Below are 26,336 nucleotides of genomic sequence, written 5' to 3'. Positions count from 1 at the left end.
TAGAAAAAGCAAAATCAGAGAGCTAATGATTGCCTCCAGGGAGGGGAATTAGGGCTATGTAAGGAAATGACTCCCCTTTATTAGCACTGTAGGACAATTTGGCTGTTTAAATGATGTGAATATATCACTTTCAGAAAAAAAATTTAAAACAGTTTGAGTGATGTATAATGATAAACCAATGCTATGATTTTCATGGACTATTATTGTTTTATCTACTGATTGCTGTGAATGTAACCATTCCAAAACCCAGTGCCTTAAAGCAAAGATTTTATTTCTCGTGATTCTGTGGGTTGGCTGGAGTCAGTTGGACAGTTGTTTGTTCAATATTGTTTGACGGGAGGCAGTCATGTAATCACATCCCCCTGGAGCGATTGGCTGGGGAGCCTAGTCTTCCTCTATGTGGCTTGAAGAATGCCTTCTTAGAGTCTAGCAGGATAGTTTGGATTTCCTTTGGCATCCTGGCTTAGATCTAAGACAGAGTATTCTGAGAAGACCTGTCCCAGCGTGCAAGCACTTACCGAGCCTCTGCTTGCAGCACGCTTGCCAACCTCATTGACCAGAGTAAGTCCCATGGCCAAACCAGAGTCGTGTGGGTAAGTGCCAGTATATGAATATGAGGAGACGTGGTTCATTGGGGGCCACCAGTGTAACAAAATAGCACCTTATAGATTTTTGCCTCAGTCTAACATGTTTTATCTTCTCCACCAGGATTAAAGTTAAACTTACTTAATGAGACTTAAACTACTTTCAATCTTTGATTTATATGAATATTCTTTAGAGTTGGCATAATTTAAAGGATACCACATATCCTGATTCCCTTCATAATTAATTATATACATTAGACGAGCCATAAGCTTGGAGGAGCTCAGCGAGAGGCAACATGAAAGCCACTAAAAATCTTTGCTGAACCACTAATGACCCAAGGCTGCAAAGTAAAGAGATTTACTTTTCCCATTGATCATTTGTTATTACCTCTTGTTTGGTGTTAAGAGTATGTCTCTTATTTTCTTTTGATTTGTTGTATTAGAAACCATTTGTTATAACACTCTGTCTTTTTAACTTGCAATCTATATACAGTTCCAGAAAATTTGAGGAATAGTGGGCTAATAGTAGGAATAACTAATATATATCAGACATTAATTACATGCCAGGACTTTGCCAGATAGAAAATTCAATATCAAGAATTATTATCCTTGCTTCCCCCATACATTTCTTCTTTCGTTTTTTTTCCTTTTATACTTTATTTTCTCCCTCTTCTTTCCCCTTGTTATTGTTATTATTTTCATGATCAAATAAAACACCTTAAAATAATTTGATTTTTTTATAAAGTCTCTTTAATGTCAGTTGTCATATTGAGCTGTCCTTGTCAGTGGCAATTATAACCCTCCACCTAACATGACTATTAAAAAATGACAGAAAGCACTTTGCTAATATAAGATGTTCCATAAACACTTTTTCCCAGTAGTCTACAACCCATTTAAATGGAATTTGATCTGGCATAAATTGCTATTTCAAGCATCTTTGAGCCATCATAAATTTGGATGCCTTCCTTGCTTTCTGGGTTTCAAATTCCCCAAGTGTTCTTTATTGAAATCCAGTATTCATTCCAAAGTATATTACACTGAATTCAAGTTAACTGAGAATAGGAGCCAGAAGGGCCCCTGTTGCCTCAGTCCTTCTTATATTAATGAAAAGAATTAGATCCAGGAGATCACATTTGGTTAGATTATTTTCTCTCTCAGTTGTGATGCTACTTCTGCACTAAACTTTAGGAGACTTCTTTATCTATAATTTACACAGTGAAGAGTGAAGGTGATAATAATTTCAATACACATCAGAATAACAAGTTCATTTAAACTAATCAACATGACTAAGCTCATTTCACATCAAGGAGATAATGCTGATTTTTAAAGACTAGCCTATAAATGGATACATGACAAAATCTTTAGCAATTTTATTTATTCAAGTTAAAATATGTGATATCTTAAGTAACCTAATTTTGCTCCAGTCTTATTATCTTTCATTAAAAAAAAAAGTTCCATATCGAATTGTTGCAACCAGATTTGCAATGTCAAAAACTAAAAACCAGCATGGATGTTGACTCTGTAAATTGATTCGGGGTACAGAACAATGGAAAAAGGAACTCAAAGTTGGATTAAACCAAAACCAAAAGGATAATGACATATAAATAATCTGTAGCAAAGATTTTCACTGCGTATTCTGTGTTGCTAGTGCTTGAGTCAGAGCAGTCTTTAAGGTTTATGGATATTTCTGGTAATCACTAAGCAAACACTCTTGCCCAGTATTTCTCACAGTGTATTCTGTGGAACCACAGCCCCACAAGTTACTCCATGGAGAATAAAGGTTTTCTGTCACACATAGAGTTCCTATCCTAGCACTGCACACGGCAGTCCACTCTTGTAACTGTCAACACACATTAGACATTGGCAAATCTGAGAACTCTTGCCTTAAAAGACTTCTGTTTTATTAGTTGATCCTGTTTCCCTATTTTATTTGTCTGTGAAACTTATTTTCTTTCTTCTTCCCTCCCCACCCCCCAATAATCCAGTGACTGTCTTCAGAATTAATACCCCCGGCTACACTTCAGGAATCCTGCTTGTATAGATGATTTTAAGTCTCAAAGCTATAAAAAGTTATTAATGTTTCAAGAATATTCTCAAGATTTACTCACTTAGAAGTAGCAGAGTCCAGATTTTAGTGAATTGGGTGAGAATAAATTGAAAAGGAAACAAACGACATAAACGCTTTGAGAAACTGGCAGTATCTCCTAACACTGAACATATGCCCACACCGTGTCCCAGCTTTTCCGTTCTACTCTGTCAGAATATACACATGTATGTTCAAAGAACAGAAATGGGCATGGCAGCTCCGTTCTTAATAGTTTCAAACTGGAAATAAAACAAATATCCATCAACAAAAGAATGAAAAATAAATTGTGAAATATCTATACAATAGAATAGTACATAGCAGTGAGAACAATGAAGTACTACTACTTGCAAACATATGAAAAACCCTAAAACAAAATTCTGAGCAAAACAAGCTGGACACAGAGAATATATACTGTATAAATCCATTTCGATAGTTTAAAATTGAAAAAGGACAAAAGTAACCAATGGTGATAGAAATCACAGTAGTGATTTGGGCAGGGTGTCCTGACTAGGAAGGGTCAAGAGGAGACTTCTGAGGTTCTGATAGAATCCTGTGTCTTCATTTGGGTGTTTGCTTTGTGAAAATTCATCAGATTGAACATTTAATGATTATGTAATTTTCTATATGCACACAAATCATAAAGCAATTTTAAATGAATTAAAAGTTTAAATAGATCATCTTTATAGTGTTATCAGAATGATTAATTTTATATATTTCTTTCCTTTTTACCCTCCAATTTTTTAATACACATGATATTGAACATGACTTAAATTAAATCTACCCCTAAAAAGTCTTATTTTCCATATGCCGAGATAGTTCACATGTATTTTAGAGCTAACAATAACTTGCCATTGGTGTGTGGGTGTGCCTGTATGTGTATGTGTATAATGAATTCATGTACTATATGGGAATAAGTGATAGAGTTTATTTGGCCATTCATTTGTTCATTTAGTGATTGTTCTAGGCCCTGGAAATATATGTGTGAACAGAACAGAGTCAGTCCCAGATCTTATGGGCTTGCGTTTTAGGCAAACGAGAGAGAAGTGAAACCCTGTATAGATAAATGAATGGAAACAAACAAAAACAATAAAATGTTGGGTAGGGTTAAGTGATATTAAGAAAATAAAAGAGTAAGATGATAGTGTGTGTGTGTGTGTGTGTGTGTGTGTGTGTGTGGTTTTTTAAGAGATCACTTTCTATGGTCTAAGTACCTGGTTTGGGGAGACCTCTCTGATATGGAGATATCTGAGTAGAGTCCTGAAAGAAGTGTGGGAGTTACCAGACCCATATCTAGAGGAAGATAAATTTAGACAGCAAAAACAGCAAGTGGAAAGGCTTGAGGATAGAGCATGTGCTGTTGGTTCCAGAAACAGCAAGCAAAACAAGGTGGCTGGGGCAAGAAGAGGGGAGAATGGGAGCAGACACTTGGCTCCCACCTGGAGTGAGAAGGGAGGCCTTTGGAGGGTTGGGTCAGAGGAGTGACATAATCTGACCCACTGTGTACAAGGGTCACTCTTGCTTCTGTGTGGAGACAAACTAGGCAGTGGGGACAAGAGTGGAAGTAGGGTGACTGGTGAGAAATCCTCTGGTAACCTGGAGGGTGGGTGTGCAATAGGGGAGAAGTGGTCATATTCAGGATCTATTTCAAAGGTAAAATGACAGAATTGGTAATATACTGATATGAGGTATATGAGGAAAAAAGCAATCAAAAGATGGCCCTGGTGTTTGGGGCCTGATGGAGTACTGTTACATGGATTATAGTTATTACTTAGTGAAGGGAAACACTGCAATATGCAGGTTGTGGAGGTGGAACGTGGAGAATCAAGTGCTCGGTCTGGGACCCGCAAAGCTTGAACCTGACAGCTGATGTATGAATCTGGAGTTCAGAGGACAGGTTGGAGCTGGGGATATAAATTTGAAAGTTGTTACATTCTAGATGGCATTTAAAGCTGTGAGACTGAATGAGATCATATAGGAAATGAGTGTAAAGAAATGAAGGAGCCTGAGAACCAATCCTTGGGGACCTTAAACACTTAGAGTTTGAGAAGATAAAAAGGAAGCAGAAAAAGTGATTGAAAAGCAGTAATGAATAAAGGAAGAAGAGAACCAGGACTGTGTACGCTTATAGATGTTTTGGTAACCAGAACAAGGGGAACTATATTGTAATGGTGTGGACAAAAGCCTGATGGAGTAGGTTTTTGACATGATCCGAAGAAAAGAACTGGAGACAACTGAGTATGAACTACTCTTAAGAGGTTTTATTCTAAGAGAAGTAGAGAATTGAGTATTTGCTAGAGAGAGGTGTGGGTTGGAAGTAGGACTTTTTAAAATGATGGCAGACATTCTGAGATATGTGAATATGGCTGAAATGGTGCAGTAAAGCAGTAGAACTGATTCTGTAAGAAAACTAGAGGCACTTGGTGGGGTGATGCTCTTGAGGTTGGAAGAAGAAGGAAGGTGGGTGTCAGGGACATCTACAAAATGTTTACTCTTACAAATGAACATAAAACCTAATTAAAAGATTGATTTTCTGCAATTACTTTTCCTTTAAACCTAAGTGACTTATTGGATAATTGATGCATAAGCTACCAATTAAACTAGAAATTTCTGTGAAAGAGGAAAAATGTAAGCAACTCATTTGGCATGCATTGTGGTTGGTTTCTATTGATGGACTGTTTGTTGTTACTGAGACTTTTCCCCCCTTTCTTCTCAGCTTTTGAGAGAGAGAAAGAGAGAGAGAGAGGAACACAAGGGGGGAGAAGGGACAGAGAGAGCAAGAGAATCTCAAGCAGACTCCACACTGAACACAGAGCCCAATGTGGGGCTCGATCTCATGACCCTGAGATCATGACCTGAGCCAAAATCAAGAGTGGGATGCTTAATCACCTGAGCCACTCAGGCACCCCTACTGAGACTGTCAAGTCATTTGGACAACGTGGCTGTACCTCTTTCTGTGTAGCATTCACTCATTACCTAGAATAAAACAATTCCATTGGCATTTTGATATTCAAGAGTCTGTTTGATATTTCACTCTTCTGAGATGGTAAATAAAAGGGGACATAGAAGAACAATGCAGAAAATAAAAACTTGATAGGGTTGTCTATCAATTCTGAATTTACTTTTTCAAAGGAGCAAATTATTTGAAATGCCGGAATAAAGGAGGGTAGTGGAAAAACCTTTGTTTTTGTGAACTACATGTTTTCTCATTTTTATATCAATTTTATTTCAGTAGTATTAACTGTATGTTTCATATTACGTCAAACTTCTTCAATTCATCTTGTAAAAAGGAGAAGTGGCCTCAGAACAATAGTTGGTTACTTTCCATATCTAACACAAGAAACCTATGACAGAAGTAGCATTAAATCTCAGCCTTGGGGTTCAGTCATTACACCTTATTTTTAAGCTTCTTTTGCTTGACTGCATAAATTTTTCTAGGCCCTGATGTTGCAAATAGTAGACTCATGTATGATTGATTATCAATGAAAAAAACTTTTAAAATCAACTGTGTCATTTAAATTATCAAAAAGATGGTGAAGATATGTTATCTGAAACTTCTCATTAAAGTCTTCAGGTGTTCCGAGTGCGGTATTATATATTGCGTGGATTCTGTTATATATAGCTTGCTAATTTGGGAGTCTCCTCTCTCCTGACCTCTAGGTGTACCTACAGGACAAATCCCTTCAATTTTTATTATCCTCCTTTTATCTACTCTGGCTGTTGATAATAGTACTCTCCTTTCTGTCATCCTGACTGGAAAACCTTGTTAGTTTTCTCTCACCTGTGAAACTACCATTACTAGGTTAGGATCAATCTTGTTTAGACTTTTCACACCTTTATGTCATTTAGCTCCCATGCCTTTTCTCCCACTCTGGAGCAAAAAAAAAAAGAAAAAAGAAAAGAACAAAGTCAGGACAGGATCCATCCTGTCCTCTGCTTGATATTCCAGCGCGCTTTCTCTCCATTCTCTCTTCACCTTGTATGCCCAAAAACATTGGTCTTCACCCTTCACCACTTCCAGAACATGCTCTCAACTTTCCTACCTCCAAGCCTTTGCTCACAGAACCACAAGTGGGACATCAAAGGACAATTCCTACTGATTTCATCAGGGGACTCCTCCCACATCTCTGACTTTCTAAATGTTCCTTATCCTTGAAGGGCCATCCCACGTGTCAGCTCACTCTCAGCCTGATGTCCCATCCTGGAATCACCTCCCTTGCCGGGTGTTCTCAGCACTGCCCAGCCAAGCACTATCCTCATTTTACAGATGACTAAACCAAGGCTCCGGGAGGTGTAATGATCTGGCTGTGCCGCAGAGCTAATATTGGCAGCCCGGGATGCCAAAGCCATACTGTTTTAGGGCACTCAGCTGCTTCCTAAATGTTTTTTGACTGAATGAAAAAGTAAACTAATTTGTCATTTTCAATTTTTCTTAATGCAAAATTGAGTAGTACTAAATGGTGCTTCTCTGTCACTAACAGTCTTGCAGGACTAGGAAAAAAGTAGATTGTTAGTGACATCAGCTGAAAAAATGAGAAAATATGAGGAATTTCTGAAAGAAGGCCAACGGTAAGGCCGTGTTGTCTGTGACAAGAAAATAGACTGAAAAACAGATGTTTAAATCTTTCTGCTAAATGTTTTAATGATGCAGTGTAAGAAAATAAACATCTGGAAATAACCTGGAAGAGTAGCTATTAAGAACGTAGTGTGGGGCACCTATTTTGGGAGCTCTTACGTTATTAATTTTTCATTTAGCGATTACACCAATACTGCAGGTTAAGTATTGCCACAACCATTTTATGCTTGAAGAAAAGGGGGCCAAAGGCTTGAGGTAACTTGCCCTGGGTTAGTATTAGCATTATAATTGGAACTCCAAGATAAACGACAGCAGTCTGTGCTGTCACTGATTTAACTGAATGGTAAAAATTGTGTAGACAAAGGATAACATATTTTTGAGTTGTGTTTTGAGTTGTGTTCCCTTACAAAAGTGGAGATAGCCTTAGGGCTTTTAATGACAATAAGGACCATTATTCCTAATTGCTTATATTAAAAATCCCATATCAAAGGATATGTTTACTTCAAAGAACTGAAAAAAAGTGAGCCAGATTCCTTTGGTAAATGAAACTGTATCAGCATTAAAGTTGTTAAATAACTGCATCCTTAGGCAGACTTAAAGTTCTTGTCATCATCACAAAACTTCCAAGTATTTAGTTGTTCTAATGTAAGTTGATCCAGAGCAAAACTTTCCCCTTATATTTTAATACATGTGAAATGTAAGATGTTGATTTTCAGAATTGATTCAGGCCCATAGATTAATAGGGTTAATTCCTATAATATTGAAATATTGGGCAGAGTGAAAACAAAGCTAGTCTTTTCTTTTTTTTTAAAGATTGATTGATTGATTTTGGGAGAGAGACTGTGTGAGCAGGTGTAGGGCAGAGGGAGAGGGAGAGAGAGAATCTTCAGCAGATCACGCACTGAGAACAGAGCCCCCAACGCAGGCCAAGATGTCATGACCCTGAGATCGTGCCCCTGAGATCATGACCTGAGACAAACCAAGAGTTGGATGCTCAACTGACTGAGCCACCCAGCCGCCACAACAGAGCTAGTTTTCCTGAGCTTAGTCTCTTCTTAGAAGAGCGTCTGGTTAGATGACCAGCAAGTATGCAGTGTCCTTCTGCAGCAACTCAGCCCAACTCCCCTGGCTTATGTATAGCATATTTGGTGGTGATCTTTTAGAGGTAATATATCTCCCGTATCTACAAAATTTGACAAAAAAATTGTAGTTTCCTTTTTATCATACGAATTATGTTCTGCTAATTTAAATGTTGCCAATTAAAAAAAAAAAACCTCACCACGTATTAACATATTACTTTGACATGTAATTTCAACCCCCAAGTGCTATGAATTAAATTGAATTTGTGTCTTATAGACTTAGACTTGTTTGCAGTCTCAAGTACTGTATTTGTGGTGAGAAACCGTGGATTTAATGCACTACTGCTTACTATTTTAACTATAATCTTGGTCATTGTATCAAGTTTACACACTTTCTTTCCAGTGACTACATCTGTGGAGATCAGATTCGACATGGGCATGGGTAGTTTGATTTGAAAGGTGTGACCTGAAAAGGAATGTGGGCATTTTGTCTTTGAAGGGGCACTTACTACTTCTACCAACAGAATTTATCACAGCTTTTAGAGTTGCCTCTAAGAAAAGCCATCTGCCCGGGGACTTAAAACATGGCCGTGGATGGCTGAGGTCATATGGCACCAAGTTAATTTTTATTCAAGTCCTCAGCTCTGGCTCATTTCCTGACTCTCTTGAGTGGCTCTAGTTTATCGTTTTTTCATGCTCCTAGTTTTTCAAAACTCATAATCCTAGAATCAATGTTGCTTTGCATCATAAACCTAATGGCCAAATGCTTGAGGAGACTCCACTAATTGTCACAGTGGCCAGGCTCAGGGAGGTGTGTGATCCCCACGTGGCTTCACAGAGGCTTGAACAGAGCGTGGATGGTCTCCTGGCAGCAGTCCCTTCAGAACCCAAATGAAATTTCTCCCTAAACTAGTAATTGTCTTGCATGCTTAGCAATTATCTTTGAACTTTTCCTCCGTCAAATTATGAAAACTGTGTATTATACTCCCCATCCTCTTGCCAGGATGTCTTAACAGGACATTTTGACTTTAAATACAACTTAAAAACATTCCTACCAAATTCTAATAATTGCACATATTTGCAGACTCTCTCATTTTCTTGCCCACAGTCTTAATACACTACTACCATATTGTCAGCAGGTAAACATTCTGGCAAGAAATTCTAAACAAATGATCATTGGAAAAAAAACAAAACAAAACTTACCGAAAAAGAGAGCTGGAGGAAAGTGGGTGTATTTTCAGATGCAATTCTGATGATTCTAAACTTTACTTTAGAGCTGCTAAAACAGAAAACTGAAAAGCAAAAATTTGGTAGCAGAAGCCTGGAGGCATTATAAATTCTAAGAATCCCTTCTAGGGGAGTGGTTAGGACCGATAAGTTCATAGAAGTGCTCTTTGAACAACAAAATCTTTCTTCAAAAGCTCTCTCTGACATACATCCCATTATTGCTCAGGACATTATTGTGTAATGGATCAAACACTTATTTGTTTATGATTATCAGATTCAGGTGACAGTGAAATTATCCTGAAAGAATATATTTCAGACTGCTTAGCTAGATATGGTGTGATTTTACCTGTTTTGCTGAGAAAAAAAAAAATCAAACATTGATGCTAAAGTTCAGGTCACTTAAAATCACTCCATCAACTGTTTATAAATAGTAAATGCCTTTTTACATTCATTCTACGTATCCCCATTGCAATATGTTCCAATCGGATGTTTATTATTCTTTTCTACTGTTTGGATTCCTTAAACTGTTAAAACGTCACATGAGTAGCAAAGAAAATTCTTCAGTCTTTTGTGTGGTTATTGTTGCTAAGGAAACCATTTCCTTTTCACTGCAGTGTATGGGACATCTGTGCCACATTGAGTCCGCTACAGAGAGACACATCAGGAATAGAACATGAAGGAAGAAGGAACATAAATGAACAAAACAGGAAAAATAATAGAGATAGAACTCCTTTTATTTTTTTTAAAGATTGTATTTATTCATTCATGAGAGACACAGAGAGAGAGAGACAGAGACACAGGCAGAGGGAGAAGCAGGTTCCATGCATGGCATGGGACTCGATCCTGGGTCTCCAGGATCACGCCCTGGACTGAAGGCGGCACTAAACCACTGGGCCACCTGGGCTGCCTGAGATAGAACTCCTTTTAAATAGCACCTTCATGGTGATTGATTTTTTGTTGTTGTTGTTGTTTATGTATTAGGAACACAGTTGGATGTGTATGTGCAACTCTCAGTAACAGAGGGTACCTTCATGTCTCTCACTGTCACTTTTGGACCAGGTCTCCTGTTTCCCCTCAGTGAAACCCCTGGTGGCACTTACCTAAGAGAGCCCGTGCCAATCTTTTACAGACCTCATCATAGCCATCATCACTTTCCAGAGAAGGGAGCAGGTGTGTCCTGAGACTAGTGACATTAGAGGCAGCCTGCCTCTCAGCTCTGGGGTCTGCTATCCTCATCCCCAAGTGCTACCCCCACCCGCATCCTTTTCTTCTAGTCTCTCACCTACGTCCATGTCCTTTTCTAAGTTTCTTTGCTCCTACGTTAAACTATCCCCTGCAACCTTCTTGCTCTCTCCAAAATATTTATTTCTTAGTTAATAATTAATATAGTGATCTCTTTGTCTCCTCCCTTGATTGAAATCCGAATATCCCCCCCGAGAAGGCTGCTGCTTCCGTAGTCATTCCAAGAGACAACTGCCCATTCCCTCAAACCGTGTGGTCCCTATCCCAGGGGGAGGATGAGCTGGTCTTCTGTATCCCTGCCACGTCTTCTAGACATTGCTGTTCCATCTTGATCTAGAATCTTCTCAGCTCTATACTTCATCTTGTCACTGACCCTACCTGCCATAGTCGCCTGCCTCCTGATCATTCCCTTTATTCATTAAAGACTTTGGAGCCAGAACTGCAGGCTTCCTTCATGCTAACCTAGATTTCAACATTCATATAAGTGACCCAGCTAATAATCTAGTCTCATGGGCCATTCAATTTCAGCTACTCCCTCACCTGCTCAGGACCTTGAACTTGTTAGAATTCCAGACATCTAAACATGAATCCATTTCTCTTACGACCTCCCTCCTAGCACATGTCATCTCTCATCTCTTAGAGACCTTCATCTCTTGATCCCAGAAACGTCCTAGTTTCTCTGCTTGTCTCTTCTGTCACTAACCCTTTGATTTTCCTTCACCTCTTCCAAAAGTTTTACACACATCACTACTACTTCCCAGCTGAGCCTTTTGTTACCCCTCTGTGAACCCCTGTCTCAGTCTTGCTTTTCTATTTTTCTGTTGCACCTGTCCAAGATCCCCAACCTTGAATTGATGCTACTATTTGCCTCCTCTGTCTTTCCCTGGAACAGCTGAGTGTGTGATGCCTGAGAAACTCGTATCTTCATAAATACAAGATCTTCGTCCTGAGCCCTCGCTCCACCAACCACAAAGGCTGTACATTATGCTTCGGCAGCTCCCTCTCTCATTCTCCTAGACGGCAGTGCCTGACCCTCTCAGTAGATACTCCAGCCTTATAAGGAGCAGGACGGTGGTGGAATTGTTAGGAGCACACTATCAGGATAGCAGACAAAGGCTATCAAATGGAAGAACAAGAACTCAAACATTCTGTCTATGTCTGAAACCCCAGAAGAATTTCTGGTTGTATATCATTGTTGATGTTGACATAGGAAGAAAGAAGTGATTTCTAGAACACCTTTCTCCTGAAACTGCCAAAGAATTTTGTATATATTGTTTTTCATACTCTTAGAAATTTTTGTCTGAAAAAATATCTAGATTAAAACTTGAATCACAAATTATTTTAGAACATGACCATTTAAGTGTTCACATCACATTTGGCATTTTTCCATGCCATTTTATTCATTCTCCCTTGGAAACCCTGTACACGTTCATGGCTTCAATTATCACCTCCAAAATACTCCCCAAAACCAATCTGTGACTCTCACCTCTATCTTGAACTTCACTCTCAACTGTACAAATGTCAGTTGGACATCTGTGCCTGGGTATCCTGCTGTCACTTCAACCTTAAGATGTTGAAAACTAATTTGCCTTCCTATTCCCTTCCAATTCAGTTTGCTGACTTCCATATTTCTGTACTATATCCCAAGTTCAATCATTAATATTAATCTTCATTTTCTTTCTTCCTGTCTCCCAAAGCTATACTTCCTTTTCTTCCTTTCAGAATTCTCCTGTTTACCCCCACTTTGTGTGGAGAGTGGCATGTACCATCTCTCTTCTTCCATCCTTCAAGCTGCAAACTGGATGAATAGTTCCTTTTACTTACAAGTAGATATCATTACTCATTTCTTATTTACTGTTCTATGTAGATCCCTATTTTCTTATCACTCTTGTTCCATTTTCTTCTTTGTACTCTGTTTTTCAATATTACTGAAATAGCTCAGAGGTGACTGTAGGTGGCAAATTCTATGTGTGTTTGTATACATGTATATATATGTAAGAATTATATTTATAATCTCTCCAAGTTTCCTCACATCAGTGTTATTAAAACTAAACATTTCTCAAACTGGATGTGACAGTAAGCATGAAGCACATATTTTTTTTTAAGATTTTATTTATTTATTCATGAGAGACACAGAGAGAGAGAGAGAGAGAGGCAGAGACACAGGCAGAGGGAGAAGCAGGCTCCATGCAGGGAGCCCAACGTGGGACTCAATCCTGGGTCTCCAGGATCACGCCCTGGCCAAAGGCAGGTGCTAAACCGCTGAGCCACCCAGGGATCCCCGAAGCACATATGTTTTGTGGATGAAGAAATTGAGGCACAGAGTGATGCATCAGTACAAAGATTCAGTGTGAGAGGGATGTAGCATTTAAACTGATCCTCAGGTACTTTTCTACCTAGTGGATTCCCTTTTAGCAGGACAGGCTTAAGCTGAACCTAATACTATTGAGCATCATCATGGGAAATTATTTGATACCATGTTTAGTTATTATGTTCACAGATATCTATGTTTAAAAAGTCAGTAACTACTTTAAATAAGCCCCATAGCAGTATAGGAAACACCATTACTTCTAAAAAACAAATATTTTCTGAACTAAGACACCTATTACTAATCCCCTTGTCTTTTCCTTTTTCTTTCTGGAATGTGAAGAATTTATTAAATTAGTCAGATAATAAACTCCCTAATACAAAAGTCAAACTAGAAGTAGAGGGAAGAAACTCCAAAAGATACCTGTAAATCTTACAACTGAAAACAAACTAAATAAAAGCCATTTCTCTCTCCTGGATCCAACCACTACTTCTTTGGTTTTGGTTTTTGTTCCACTTAGATTGCAATGTCCTAAAAGCAGAATTGTAATCATGAATATATTTCCTGTAATAACTTAGGGACACTTACAGAAGTAGTCCCTCTATTATCAGAGAACACAGCACATTCTGTTAAGTTGCTAAAATGGAACTGGGTCCTGGGAATTTAAAATTAGCATTATGTATATTTAAATGGCTGCGTAAGAGCACCCTGCACATGACCTTGATTATTAAATGAATGACACTTTAAAGTCAACTCGGTGTGTTGACTGTAAGGCTTTGCGGAGAAGAAAAGTGTTCTAGAAGATCCATTGTTAAAATAGCAGCAGAAGCACTGTATGATACCTTCAAGTGGGCCAACTGGGTAGTTATTGAAACCAAGTCACAGCTGGGACTATTACAGTTACTGGCACAGTTGTGAGGTGATAATCTTCTCATATGTCCTCTTGGTGATAATAGGACCCGAAAAGTCAGTGAAGGAAGAAAAGTTGTAAATTATCACAGAGCTACACTTTGACCTCCTGGAAGAGGGCTTTAGGTTGATTTCAATGTTTCTAACATCTTGCAGAATTTATAGCAACCACTTTCACTGTTTTGTGTTTGCTAAAAGTGTAACTTTAAAAAATTACTTTAAAAGTGAGTGGCTCAGTCAGTGGGGCATTCGACTTTTGATTTTGGCTCAAGTCATGATCTCAGGGTCATGGGATGGAGTCCAATGTTGGGCTCTCTGCTTAGCAAGGAGTCTGTCTGGGATTCTCTCTCTCTCTCTCTACTTCTGCCCCTTCCCTGTTCATGCAAGTGCTCGCTCTCTCTCTCAAATAAATAAATAAATCTTTAAAAAATAAAAGTGAGCTTTAAAATTCATTCTTCTCTTTGTTTTTTTTTAAGATTTTATTTATTTATTCATAAGAGACAGAGACAGAGAGAGAAGCAGAGGCATAGGCAAAGGGAGAAGCAAGATATCTGCGGGAGCCTGGATGTGGGACTAGATCCTGGACCTCAGGATCACGCCCTGAACCGAAGATAGATGCTCAACCATTGAGCCACCAGGAGCCATTCTTCTCTTTGGCAATTGTAAATTTTTTAGGGAAGATGTTATCATCGTAAGTGATGTTGAAGAAATATTTGAAGGACCTGAAAACATAAAACTCTTACAAGAAAAGAGGGAAGAGCTCCTTGACATTAGTCTTGATTTCTTTATTTGATTTTTTGACATTGATGATAATTATTTGGGTATGACACCAAGACCACAAGCAACAAAAGTAAAAAATAAACAAGTGAGACTACATCATACTAAAAGACTTCTGCACAACGAAGGAAACCATCAACAAAAGCAACCTACTGAATGAGAGAAAATATCTGTAAATCATATTCTGATTAAATATATCCGAAATATATAAGGAATTCATACAACTCAATAGCAAAATAACAACAGTAACAACAACAATTAAAAAATGAGTAAAGAACTTGAACAGACATTTTTTTCAAAGAAGATATACGAATGGTCAATGAATACATGAAAAGGTGCTCAGTATCACTAATCACCAAGGAAATGCAAATCAAAATCATAATGAGATATCACTGAACACCTGTTAGATAAGCTTATCAAAAAGGCAAGAGAGAATAAGTGCTGGAAAGGATGTGGAGAAAAGGGAACCCTCTTGCACTGTTGGAGGGAATGTAAACTGGTGCAGCCACTGTGGAGAACAGTATGGAAGTTTCTCAAAAAAAACTAAAAGTAGAGCTACCATACCATCTTAGCAGTTCTACCTCTGGGTATTTATCTGAAGGAAATAAAGTCACTATCTTGAAGGGATATTTGCAATTCGTGTTTGTTGTATCATTATTTACAATAAGCAAAATGTGAAAACAGCATAAATGACCATCAAAGGATGGATGGATAAGGAGAATGTGGTGTATATACACACATACACACAATAGAATATTGTTCAGCCATAAAAAGAAGGAAATCTGCATGTTTGACAACATAGATGTATTCTGAGGGCGTTATACTGAGTGAAATAAGTCAGACACAAAGAGACAAGTACTATATGATCTCATTTACAGGTGAAATAAAAAAAGATTAAATAGAAACAAGTAGATTGGTTAGTTGCCAGGGGCAGGGAGTTTGGAGAAATTATTGAAGATGATCGAAAATTATAAACGTTTACTTATAAAATGAGTAAGTTCTAAAAATCTAATATACAATATAGAGTATGGTTATTATAGTTAGCAGTACTGTATTATGTACTTGAAAGTTGCTAAGAGGGTAGATCTGGAAAGTACACACACACATACACACACACCACAATAATGCTGAGGAAAGCAGAAATACTTGAATTCAAAATAAAAACTCAGTACTTTCCTTTCTTGCTACCACAAGTTTTGATCACAAATGAACCAGATGATATCTACACACTGCTTTGGCCCACTTAGCTGACCTGATACCCATATTTATTTTTAAATTAATGTTTGTCTCTTTGCATATTCTCTCTGGTTGGCCTTATGTGGTAATTCAGAAATATATTTAGACCAAAAACCTCTTATACTCCATTTATTTCATGCCGACTTTATAACACAAATAATTGCAGATTCAAAGTAATTATTTTATTAGTATATTCAACAGACCCATGTTAAGGATATGCCATGTTTACCATGATCTTGTAGAAGATACTCAGATAAATAAGAATAGAACCCCCACATAATTCATATTTAAGTAGGAGAATTTAGTCACCTACCAACAAACTGTTTTTTTTTTTTTAAGGAAAATCTTAAGAGTTTTAGTAAAGTTTTAGAAAAGTTCATTGGAAAGAGACCCCTTAGAATTGCCAGAATCAGAGATGTTACGGAGACAATGAGATTTGAGCTAAAAGTTTGAAATCCTTTTCTTACATATGCATGTTCAATTGTTTTTATCATAAGCAATAAATAACAAGTGTACCTCTCTGAATGCCCTGAAATCAGCTCTGAGCTATGTGAATAATTTTTAAGAGGAAAAAAAAAACCTACTAATGCTCTTTTTCATAGAGGGCTATAGTTAGTAAACTTTTTTCCCATATCTGTATAGCCATAACTGAGTTTTTAGTAAGTATTTCCAAATAGAAATGCCCCTCTAATTTTATCTCTGGCTTTCAGAACCCAACATCTGTGCGTGGTTTCAAAGTGGTGAAGTGAGGGTTTGCTGGCAGGGCAGGCAAGCCCTGGGAAACTCTTATTTCATAACAATATCACTTGGCTATGGGGCTAAAGACACAAAAGACAAGGGAATAGTTTCATGTGAGATGGGGGAGGGGATATCTAAGAAATTCCTTCCCTCTGAAATTGCTTTCGAAGGAAGATGGCCATTTGCTAGCATTCCATCTCATTATGCTATGACCAGAAGGCTGTGCAGCTCCCTAAAGGCAGATGCAAGGATGTATCATATCAAGTAGCTTTCTTTGGAGAACTTCCAATCGTGTTGTCCTGGCAGGACAGATAAAGTACATATGGAGGATGCCTGGGTGGCTCAGCGGTTGAGCATCTGCCTTTAGCCCAGGGCATGATCCCGGGATCCAGGATCGAGTCCCACATTGGGCTCCCCGCGTGGGGCCTGCTTCTCCCTCTGCCTGTGTCTCTGCCTCTCTCTTTCTCTCATGAATAAATAACTAAATCTTTTTTAAAAAATAAAGTACATATGGAGATGTAAACTAATTGTAAAAGGAAAGATGGGTGTACAAACTGGCAATTCACTAGAGACGGCAAGACATACACAACTGAGTTAAGAGACCAGACTCTGATTTTGTATGTACTTAGGCAAGTAAAAATCCTCTAGATGCCATTTCCTCAGCTGTAAAATAAGAGGCTTGGACTAGAGTCTTCCAGGCCTGCATTTGCTGAAGTGAAGAGCTCCCAGCAGAGGAAGGATGGCATTTCAAGAGAAAAGGAGAAGGGAGTGTGTATCTGTAGGGGGAAAGGCTTAAGAAATGCATGGACATAGGAATGTGTAAAGTTATTTGGAGCCTAGGGTGCAAAGCAGTCTGTCCTTAGCCTTGGCTGTAGACATCCCCGCACCCTGCAGAGCCGGTCTCCAAATAGCTTCCCAATTACAAATCCAGGGCATTGCCTCTTCTTACTCTCCTCCCTCCCACACATGTTCCTATTTCAGTCTGCATCTTGGGACAATTACAAGCCTCAAATCCAAGCATTTCTAGGGTTGTTATCACAACTTCAGGATAGGATAAGCATAGCCCCAAAGTAAATGAAGGAATCCAGAGCTGAAGCCCATGAAAACAGCCCATGTTGGTGCCAACAAGAAACATCACACATGTTCCAACCTAGATTCACCTAGTAGGTCTTCGGTGAATTGAGGGTCAGGCTTGTGAACGAAGTGTACATGGCGCTAGGCAAAGAATCAGATGACCTGTATTTATGTCTTATCCAGCTCTGCCCTCAGGTATGTTGGTTGGTCTCACTGAGATTCAGTTTTCCCACGTTCCATAGGACAATATTGTCTTTACTCTTTCAGATGTTTTTTTTTTTTTTTGAGGCATAATATAAACTATTTAATATACATGGAAACTTTTTTGGAAAACATAAAGTGCTAAGCCAGGTAAGGAGTTTTCCAGATATGCTCACATATATTGAATTTATGCTTTATGGTAGTTGCTAGATTTTCTCTTTAAAACAGTAATAACTTTACTAGTTTTATTGCAGTACTCTTCCCAAAACATTTCCAATTATTATACGCTCTTATTACATTGAGGCTTCTCCCCACCCACCAGTGGTTAGCGATGTGAATGGAGGTAGAGGTTGTAAAAATGTGTGATGATGCAATAGAAATATGCAGGTAGAGATGAGTGTTTAGATAAACGTATTTGGAACTGAGTACTGTAAAATGCTAGATCTAAGAGCAGTCATTGACTTAAAATCCATCTGTGAAAAATGTTTATTGACTTTCTCAAATGTGGTAACAGTAAGCTTTTTTTTCTTTAACATCCTATAAATAATAATGTGCTGTGCTTTTATCAGTAGGTAGCAACATAACTAGGTAATATAAACTCACTTTCCAAATGTAAACAATAAGCCTTCAGAAATTATTTAATTGACATTGCGATAGCTTTCTAAAAATTGTCTTTGGCCATTTTAATTTCATAATAATATTATCACATTTCTCATTGCAGCTCTGTGGACACAACTGTCTAGAGCATGGTAGGATCTTCATATTCAATAGCTATAATGAGATAATTATCTATTTTATCTTTGGATTGAATAGTCTGACTTGTTAGAATTGAGGGCACAACTTTAAAGGCAGTTTTTATTTTGTTTGCATAAGTTTTCCTTCCACCAGTAGCATATTAAATATATTTACAAAACACCACGATGTTCTTTACCAATCAAAATCTTAAACTATAAATAATTTCCTTAAATATATAAAGATGCTCACTTGGTAAGCATTGATTCCGTGGCTACTATGTGTCAGGCTGTTATTACAGAGAGAAATAAGAATTCATCTCCCCTGTTAAGAGGTCTCACAGACTGATGGGAGGAACAGATATTCCATAGCTCAGATCATGAGAGCTATGATTAGGGCAGTAGGCCCACAGTCAGCAGCCATGAGAACCACTGAACTGGCCTGGTGATACCCCTCTGGGCAGGTCACTGTGGACATCAAGGAAAACAGTCAAAGCCTTTTGAAAGCTACAGAAAAAGCACAATATACTTTGCCTTTCCAGACTGTTGTGAGATATGCTTAAAAAAAAAAAAACTACGAATTGCCTCTGGGAGGCTCAGTCAGTTAAGCATCTGACTCTTGGTTTCAGCTCAGGTCACGATCTTCAGTTCCTGAGATCAAGACTTGCCCATCTGGCTCCATGATCAGTACAGCCTCTGTTTCTCTGCCTCTCCCTCTGCCCTTCCCCCTGCCCATACTCTCTCTCTCTCTTTTTCAAATAATAAATAAATCTTTAAAAAAAAAAGTTATCTGCACCCTCAATCAGACATAATTATTTTTAAAAAGGTTATAATCAGGCATATCAAATTTTAAAAATATTTTTGAAATAGCTTTGAACAATATGAGACTAATACATAAGACTATATTTTGGTTTGGCAAAAGGTGAAAATGAAGATAAATCTGTATCTTTATTTAAGCATTAAAGCCCAATATAGTAAAAGCAACAAATAAAGATGCATATAAAAATGTGAAAGGAGACAAAGCCATATATCTGTATGCATGTAAAATACACGTATGTGCAAGAAACAGGATATACATTTATCAATATAATTTCTATTTTTTACAGACTGTACACACAGTAAGAGAAATCTCTAACTCCCTGAAGTTTTGGTATCATTTGCAGACAATTACTACGGCACGCCAAAGCCTCCAGCAGAACCAGCACCATTATTATTAAATGTAACAGACCAGATACTTCCGGGAGCCACTCCAAGTGCTGAAGGAAAACGGAAGAGGAATAAATCAGTGAGCAACATGGAGAAAGCCAGTATAGAGCCTCCCGAGGAAGAAGAGGAAGAGAGGCCTGTGGTCAATGGAAATGGAGTAGTAGTAACACCAGGTTAGTCATTTAACATATGTACATATTTATATGTATGATTGATTATAGTTAACCTCAGAGAGAGAGGATTCTAATATCAAATGGAAAGGACATAATTCTTGTATCCCTTTTATTAGTTTTAATTTCGACATATAAACCAATTAGTTTATGTTCCTCGGTTTTTTGTTTCATATACACAGTATTAATAGAAATCTAATGAACTATTTCTACATTTTAGAAAATATTACAAGTCATGAATATGATTGTATAAAGTTCTGGGATCTTTGCTAATTAAAATTAGGTAAAATCTATCCTTAGAAATCTTACTATACTCACTGTTCTGGAAAAAGAGGTTGTTTCATGTGATTTAGTTAACAACTTCAATGAACACTGTACTCAAAATGACTAGAGCTACACCATGTCTGTATATTTTTCTCTCCACCCTTACTATCTAATCTGGCAATGTGGAGAAAGCATCTTTAGACATTGACTTCGTAAAGGCACCTACCCTTGAACAAGGAAAAGGCTTGTTATCTTTTTTATTTATGATCTATCATATCACATATATAAAGAAGAGCAGGCAGATATAAAGTGTGTTTGCACAAGGGTATGGCTTTGCTATTTTCTTGTGCTTATTACTAACTGAGTGCCAAATTTTATTATAATTATAAAATTAGTTTTTTTTCCTTACATTACTTATGATTAAATGTTAAAGCAAAACTATGGCATTCTTTTTTTATATACTTTTTTAAAAGATTTTATTTATTTATTCATGAGACACACAGAAAGAGAGAGAGAGAGAGAGAGAGAGGCAGAGATAGAAACAGGCTCCATGCAAGGAGCCCGACGTGGGACTTGATCCCGGGTCTCCAGGATCACGCCCCGGGCTGAAGGCAGCGCTAAACTGCTGAGCCACCCAGGCTGCCCTAACTATGGCATTCTTATAGCCTCTAAGCTTGGAGTAAATTTCCAAAGTTTTATTAGTTATTTATTTTTTAATAACAGCATACTAGTAGGCATTGAAAATCTAAGAACTGAAAAGCTCTTGAAAAAAATGTTAACACATGAACTTCTCATACATATTATTTTTTTAAGATTTTATTTATTTATTCGTAGAGACAGAGAGAGAGAGAGAGAGAGAGGCGGAGAAGCAGGCCCCATTCAGGGAGCCCGATGTGGGACTCGACCCTGGGTCTCCAGGATCACACCCCAGGCTGCAGGTGGAGCTAAACTGCTGCACCACGGGGGCTGCCCCACATAATTCATAATTATGAATAAGGAAGGTTAAGAAATAAGCTTATGAAATGTTGATAAAAATAATAGAGCATGAAAATTAAAATACTACGTCACTATAGAAACTGTACAATGATAATTAAAAATAGAGACATCAAAATAGTTGTAGGAAATATACTATTATTATTTAATATATTATTATTAATTACAAAAATGTTTTTCCTCAAACATAGGGAGACCAAAATCTAATCTATTCCAATCAGTGTGTAAAACCTTAAAAAGTGATTTCATCTTGATTTCTCAGAGGAGGACAGCCTCCTCCATAAATGCAATGGTGAAAAACTTATGCTCTGTTCCTACCAATCACCAATTTCTGTATATAAATGCTAAAGATCACTATTGTACATAATGTAACTTGCTTACTAAAGACCCTGTGCCGGAAAAAAATGTGATGCGGTTCAGAAGGTGAAGAACTAAGTAAATGTATATGAGAGGAAAGCAATTTATAGGTCTATAGGTAATTTTCAAGCAATTAGATACCTTTTCTGTTCTGATTCTGAAATATCTTTGTCAAAATATTTATTTTTCATTATGTAATGGATTTTGAATTAAGTTGGTAGTACATAGTTTTCTTAGCTATCTTTGATATGAGAAGCAAAATGATTCAGCCAAGTGGAAGCAGTAATCACAAAAAAACAAAGTTGGAGATCAAAAAGCAGTTACAGAGTTTGTTACTGATTAATACCTTACAGCTAAAAACATAAAATATTTGCCCTTGGTTGGGCCTGAATCGTTGGTTTCTATTGCATTTCTACTCTGTATAAGGCAAATCAAATGAAGTATTCTTGACATACATTTATTTGTAAATTAGAAATTTATTTAATTGGGCGTCATAGTAAATGTAGAAAGCACCATTCCTTTCAATTCATATATTAGACATAAGGAATTGGGTTTGGTTTGTTTGTGAGTTTGGGCTAGGCAGGAGGGGTCCCAAGGTACATGGATTGGTTTGCACTCTTCTTAAGCAGCCCTAACAGTATGTCTGTCCCTGGACCTCTCAGCCTGAGGACGGTAGAGAACAACTACCCAGGCCAACTCTGGGATGTCTGGATAGTCAATAGATGCCACAAATGCCAACAGATGCTTGCAGTGGCTCTGTAAGCCTGGCTGGACTTCTCTGTCCCTTATGGGAGATGAGACATATGTAAATTAGGCGGCTCTTTGCCCAGTGTTCAAAGATGGAGAAAACAGCCCCAAACCAGAAATTGGTCCTTCATCCTTTATTAGAATATCCAATAGAAACTTTAGGGTTCACATTGCCTCCTTCCCATACATATTCACTCAGATCTTCATCTTTTGAACTTTGTCACGTTTTTTTCTAGCATAGGGTCTTTACCCTGCCTTTTTTCTTCCCATACATGTTTACCAGATGTAAGACACTTTAAACAATATTGAGAAAATTCTTGCTTAAATTTTAGTTACCGCCCTGTATCAACTAAGAGCCTATAATACTAATTAACATCAGATGTCAATTCAGAGCATAAATAGTACAATCGATGAGGTGCATTTAGAAAGTGAGAAAAGCTTACTGAGGTACTTTTATTCCATTACATAAAAATGCTGATAATACCGATAATAAATAATGTAAAAATTAACCTCTTGTGGATGCTAACCATGTTCTAGAAACTCTTTAACTTCATTATGTGTACTAGTTCAGTTATTTCTCCTAACAGATTTTACGGGTTAGGTACTATTTCATAGAATAGGACACTGAGGCACACTACTGTTAAGTAATTTGCCCAGAAACTGGGATTTATTTATAGGAAATATCGATCCAGAAGCATGTTCTTAGCTGCTATGCTATCTGAGTGTAATAGCACCAATAGAAGCATAAATACATTTCTCAGCAACATGTACGTACATGATCATTATTTTACTTGTACCTCTTTAAAAGTGGCATTATTAGTTTCTACCTACTACAAGTTTCTTATTTCTTTCATTTCTGGAAATCATGTACAACTCCACTTATGTGGCTCTGTGGTTATTAAAAAAATCGTATTTTTAAAAAATATTCTGCATGCATTTAAGCATCAAGCCTACCAATCTTGGGCAGCCCTGGTGGCATAGAGGTTTAATGAAGCCCGGGGTGTGATCTTGGAGATCCAGGATTGAGTCCCATGTCAGGCTTCCTGTATGGAGTCTGCTTCTTCCTCTGCCTGTGTCTCTGTCTCTATGAATAAATAAAATCTTAAAAAAAAAAAAAAAAGCCTACCAATCTTTAACTCCTTATGTTTTACTGAAATGAATTATTCTCGCTAGGTAAATAAAGGTTTTAGAAGAGTCCTCAATTTACTTCTACTACTCGTTTTCTTCATCGCTTCTCCTTTAGACTTAAACTTAGAACTATACATTCCTTTTAGTTTCAGGCCATATTTATGTACAGTTTGTGTACATGAAGCTCTACTGACCTGTAACATTGTCCACGAATAGTCAAGTATTTTAAGTGAATAATTAATGTTAGGCTCCCTTTTTTGGTTGGAATTACATCAAACAGATGGAGTTAGCCCATATCACCTAGAAAAGCCATGGGATGATCTTTCAGTGTCTCAGATCAGAAATGTTTCTCTCTCTGACATATGTCACTTTGATGATAGAAATCAGTATTGTTCTATCCTTAGAAATGTAGCTTTAACCTGGTTAATACTGACAGTCACAAAAATAACAATGAAAATAAATAATGGCAACTCTCCTTTAATGAATGCATAAGATGTGCTAGACATATAGCCCATACGTTATTTCTTGTCCCATAACCATGGTATGCTTACTTATCAAAGAATATGCTGAAACTTAGCTTAAGGTACTTAACTAAGGTAATAATTATTTAGTAACAGTGTTAAGATCTGGACCCAGGAACACCCGAACTCATCCTGTCCCCATCACCTTTGCTGGGCTGTTAACCATGTTGAGGACAGCATGACTCCTGACCTCCATAAGGTAAAATCAGTCTTTCAGCTCAGTGTATTTCATTACACTGTATTCTGTTATATTTGTCCTTCAGTGAATGTGTGGCTGCAGTGTTAGATCGAATGCTTGCAAAGATGATACAGCTTTACATCATCTTAGAAAATCTGTCTTTAAACTGATACTTAAAAATCATATCCCCAGGAAACCTTTCCTTGACATTAACCTCACCTATATTTAGGCATCTTTATCTTGTTAGAGTTGACATCCAGCCCCATAGCTTGAAATACTGTCGATTACCCGTAGCCTTCACTTTCCTCTAATGTCCCAGGGCCATATCTCTAACTGCTGCCCACTGGACTGCCCCTCCTAAGCATTTCTGTAGCATCTTAAATGCAACATTCCTGGGACTCGGGGATCACAACCTGAGCCCAAGGCAGATGCTCAACCCCTGAGCCACCCAGGCATCCCTCAGCCACATTCTTATACCAGCTTGTGCAGAGCACCCGCTCTTCCTGAAATGAACCCTAGTGCAGCTAGCACAAGAGTGAGAGGATTCAGTCCTGCTGCAGGGGGATTTATAGACAGACCATCTGGAACTGTGGAGAAAGTGGAGATGTCTCTGAGAGAACTCTCGGTTCGAGTCCAGACTCCGTTGTTTGCTCTGTGACATTAAGCAAGTTGTCTAACTGTTCCCAGCTTTGCTTTTGTCTCTAACGTGAGGTTAATACTGCTTGTGCTCTCTCTGTCCGGTGGAAGCAAACTCTAATATCCTTTGCTTCAGATGGAAGCAAACTCTAATATCCTTTGCTTCAGATGGAAGCAAACTCTAATATCCTTTGCTTCAGATGAAGCAAACTCTAATATCCTTTGCTTCAGATGAAGAATCTGAGGAGCTGCCATGCTCTTGATCAGACTTCAGTTTCTGCAGCCTCGCAGGTCACACGCTTCCTTGAAGGTCACACGGGCGGTTCATGGCAGGCTGGGACTGCAACCTAGCTCGGTTTGTCTGACTCCAGGCTTGTCATCGCGGGAGGCGTTTAGGGGGCTTGAGGTCCCCCACCTTGTGCATCAAGGACCAGCCTAGATCTAACGGAGTTGACAGCGAGGCGGGAATCCCAGCCTTCCCTGCGAAGGGAGGGCGCAAGGGGGCACCGCTGTTGAGGGCGAGCGGCAACCATGCCGACAGCTGTTGTGCATTAGCTGGGATGGGGTGGAGGGAACTACAGTTCCCAGGAAGCAGTGCGGCTCCCTGGCTGCCCCGCTCAGGCCACGCCCAGGCCACGCCCCCACCCGCCTCGGCCACGCCCCGGCCACGCCCCCGGGCCGGCTGGTATATAAGGGCCGAATGGCCCGGCGGCGGGCAGAGCGCGGAGGCGGCGCGGGCGCGCGCGGGGCTGCCGGGGCCGGAGGAGGCTGCTGCTCGCCCGCTCGCCCGCTCGCCCGCCCGCCGCTCCGCGCTTCTCCCTCCGCCTCCCCGGCCCCGCGCACCTACGAGCTCCGGGCCGCGGGCCGAGCTGCCCCGGGCGCTGTCCGGGCCTGCAGAGGGGATGCCGGCGGGGACCTCGGGCTCGCGCCGGCGTTGCGCAGCAAAGAAAGGCGAGGCGCGGCGTCGGGGCTGCGCGCCCTGGAGCTCCGGGACGCGGCACTTGGGAACCCCCGCGGCGAGCTCCCGCCATCTCCGCGCGGCCGGAGCTGGCCTCGGGTGGAAAGTGCTGGGAATGGGGCGAGGGGCTCCGGACCCCCTAACGTGGATTACTTGGTGTGCATCAGCCGGGCTCAGACGACCCCCACCCCCGCGACCTCGTCTGCGTCCTGGGCTTGCTTCCTTCCACCTGGCAGTCGGGGCGCATACCTGGCAGGTAAGTGTTCCCTGCGTTTCGAGGGAGGGGGTTTGGTGCGCTCCTCTCTCCCCGCCTCCCCCCCCCCCCCCCGCGCCGCTTTCTGGAGCTCTTGGGGTTTGCACGGAAATTTCTGCTCTCGCACTGACATCTCCGCAGAGACATCCCCTCGGCCCCC

General features: G+C 39.2%; 1 protein-coding gene across 1 annotated transcript in view; it reads left to right on the top strand.

Annotated features, from left to right (window-relative positions):
• LOC144309488 (membrane-associated guanylate kinase, WW and PDZ domain-containing protein 2-like) overlaps positions 1 to 24,365 on the top strand; it is a 93,205-nt gene extending 68,840 nt beyond the window's left edge. Inside the window, exons 3-4 of the mRNA XM_077890579.1 lie at positions 19,929 to 20,144; positions 24,242 to 24,365. Of these exons, the coding sequence (XP_077746705.1) occupies positions 19,929 to 20,144; positions 24,242 to 24,333 (308 nt within the window). The 3' untranslated portion in view covers positions 24,334 to 24,365. The remainder of the gene's footprint in view (positions 1 to 19,928; positions 20,145 to 24,241) is intronic.
• Positions 24,366 to 26,336: the final 1,971 nt, after the last annotated feature.

Source organism: Canis aureus, unplaced genomic scaffold (genome assembly GCF_053574225.1).
Source record: "Canis aureus isolate CA01 unplaced genomic scaffold, VMU_Caureus_v.1.0 NW_027326424.1_RagTag, whole genome shotgun sequence".
Classification (NCBI taxonomy): Eukaryota; Metazoa; Chordata; class Mammalia; order Carnivora; family Canidae; genus Canis; species Canis aureus.
The sequence above is the reverse complement of the archived record's forward strand: the minus strand, read 5'-3'. Positions and strand labels throughout refer to the sequence as shown.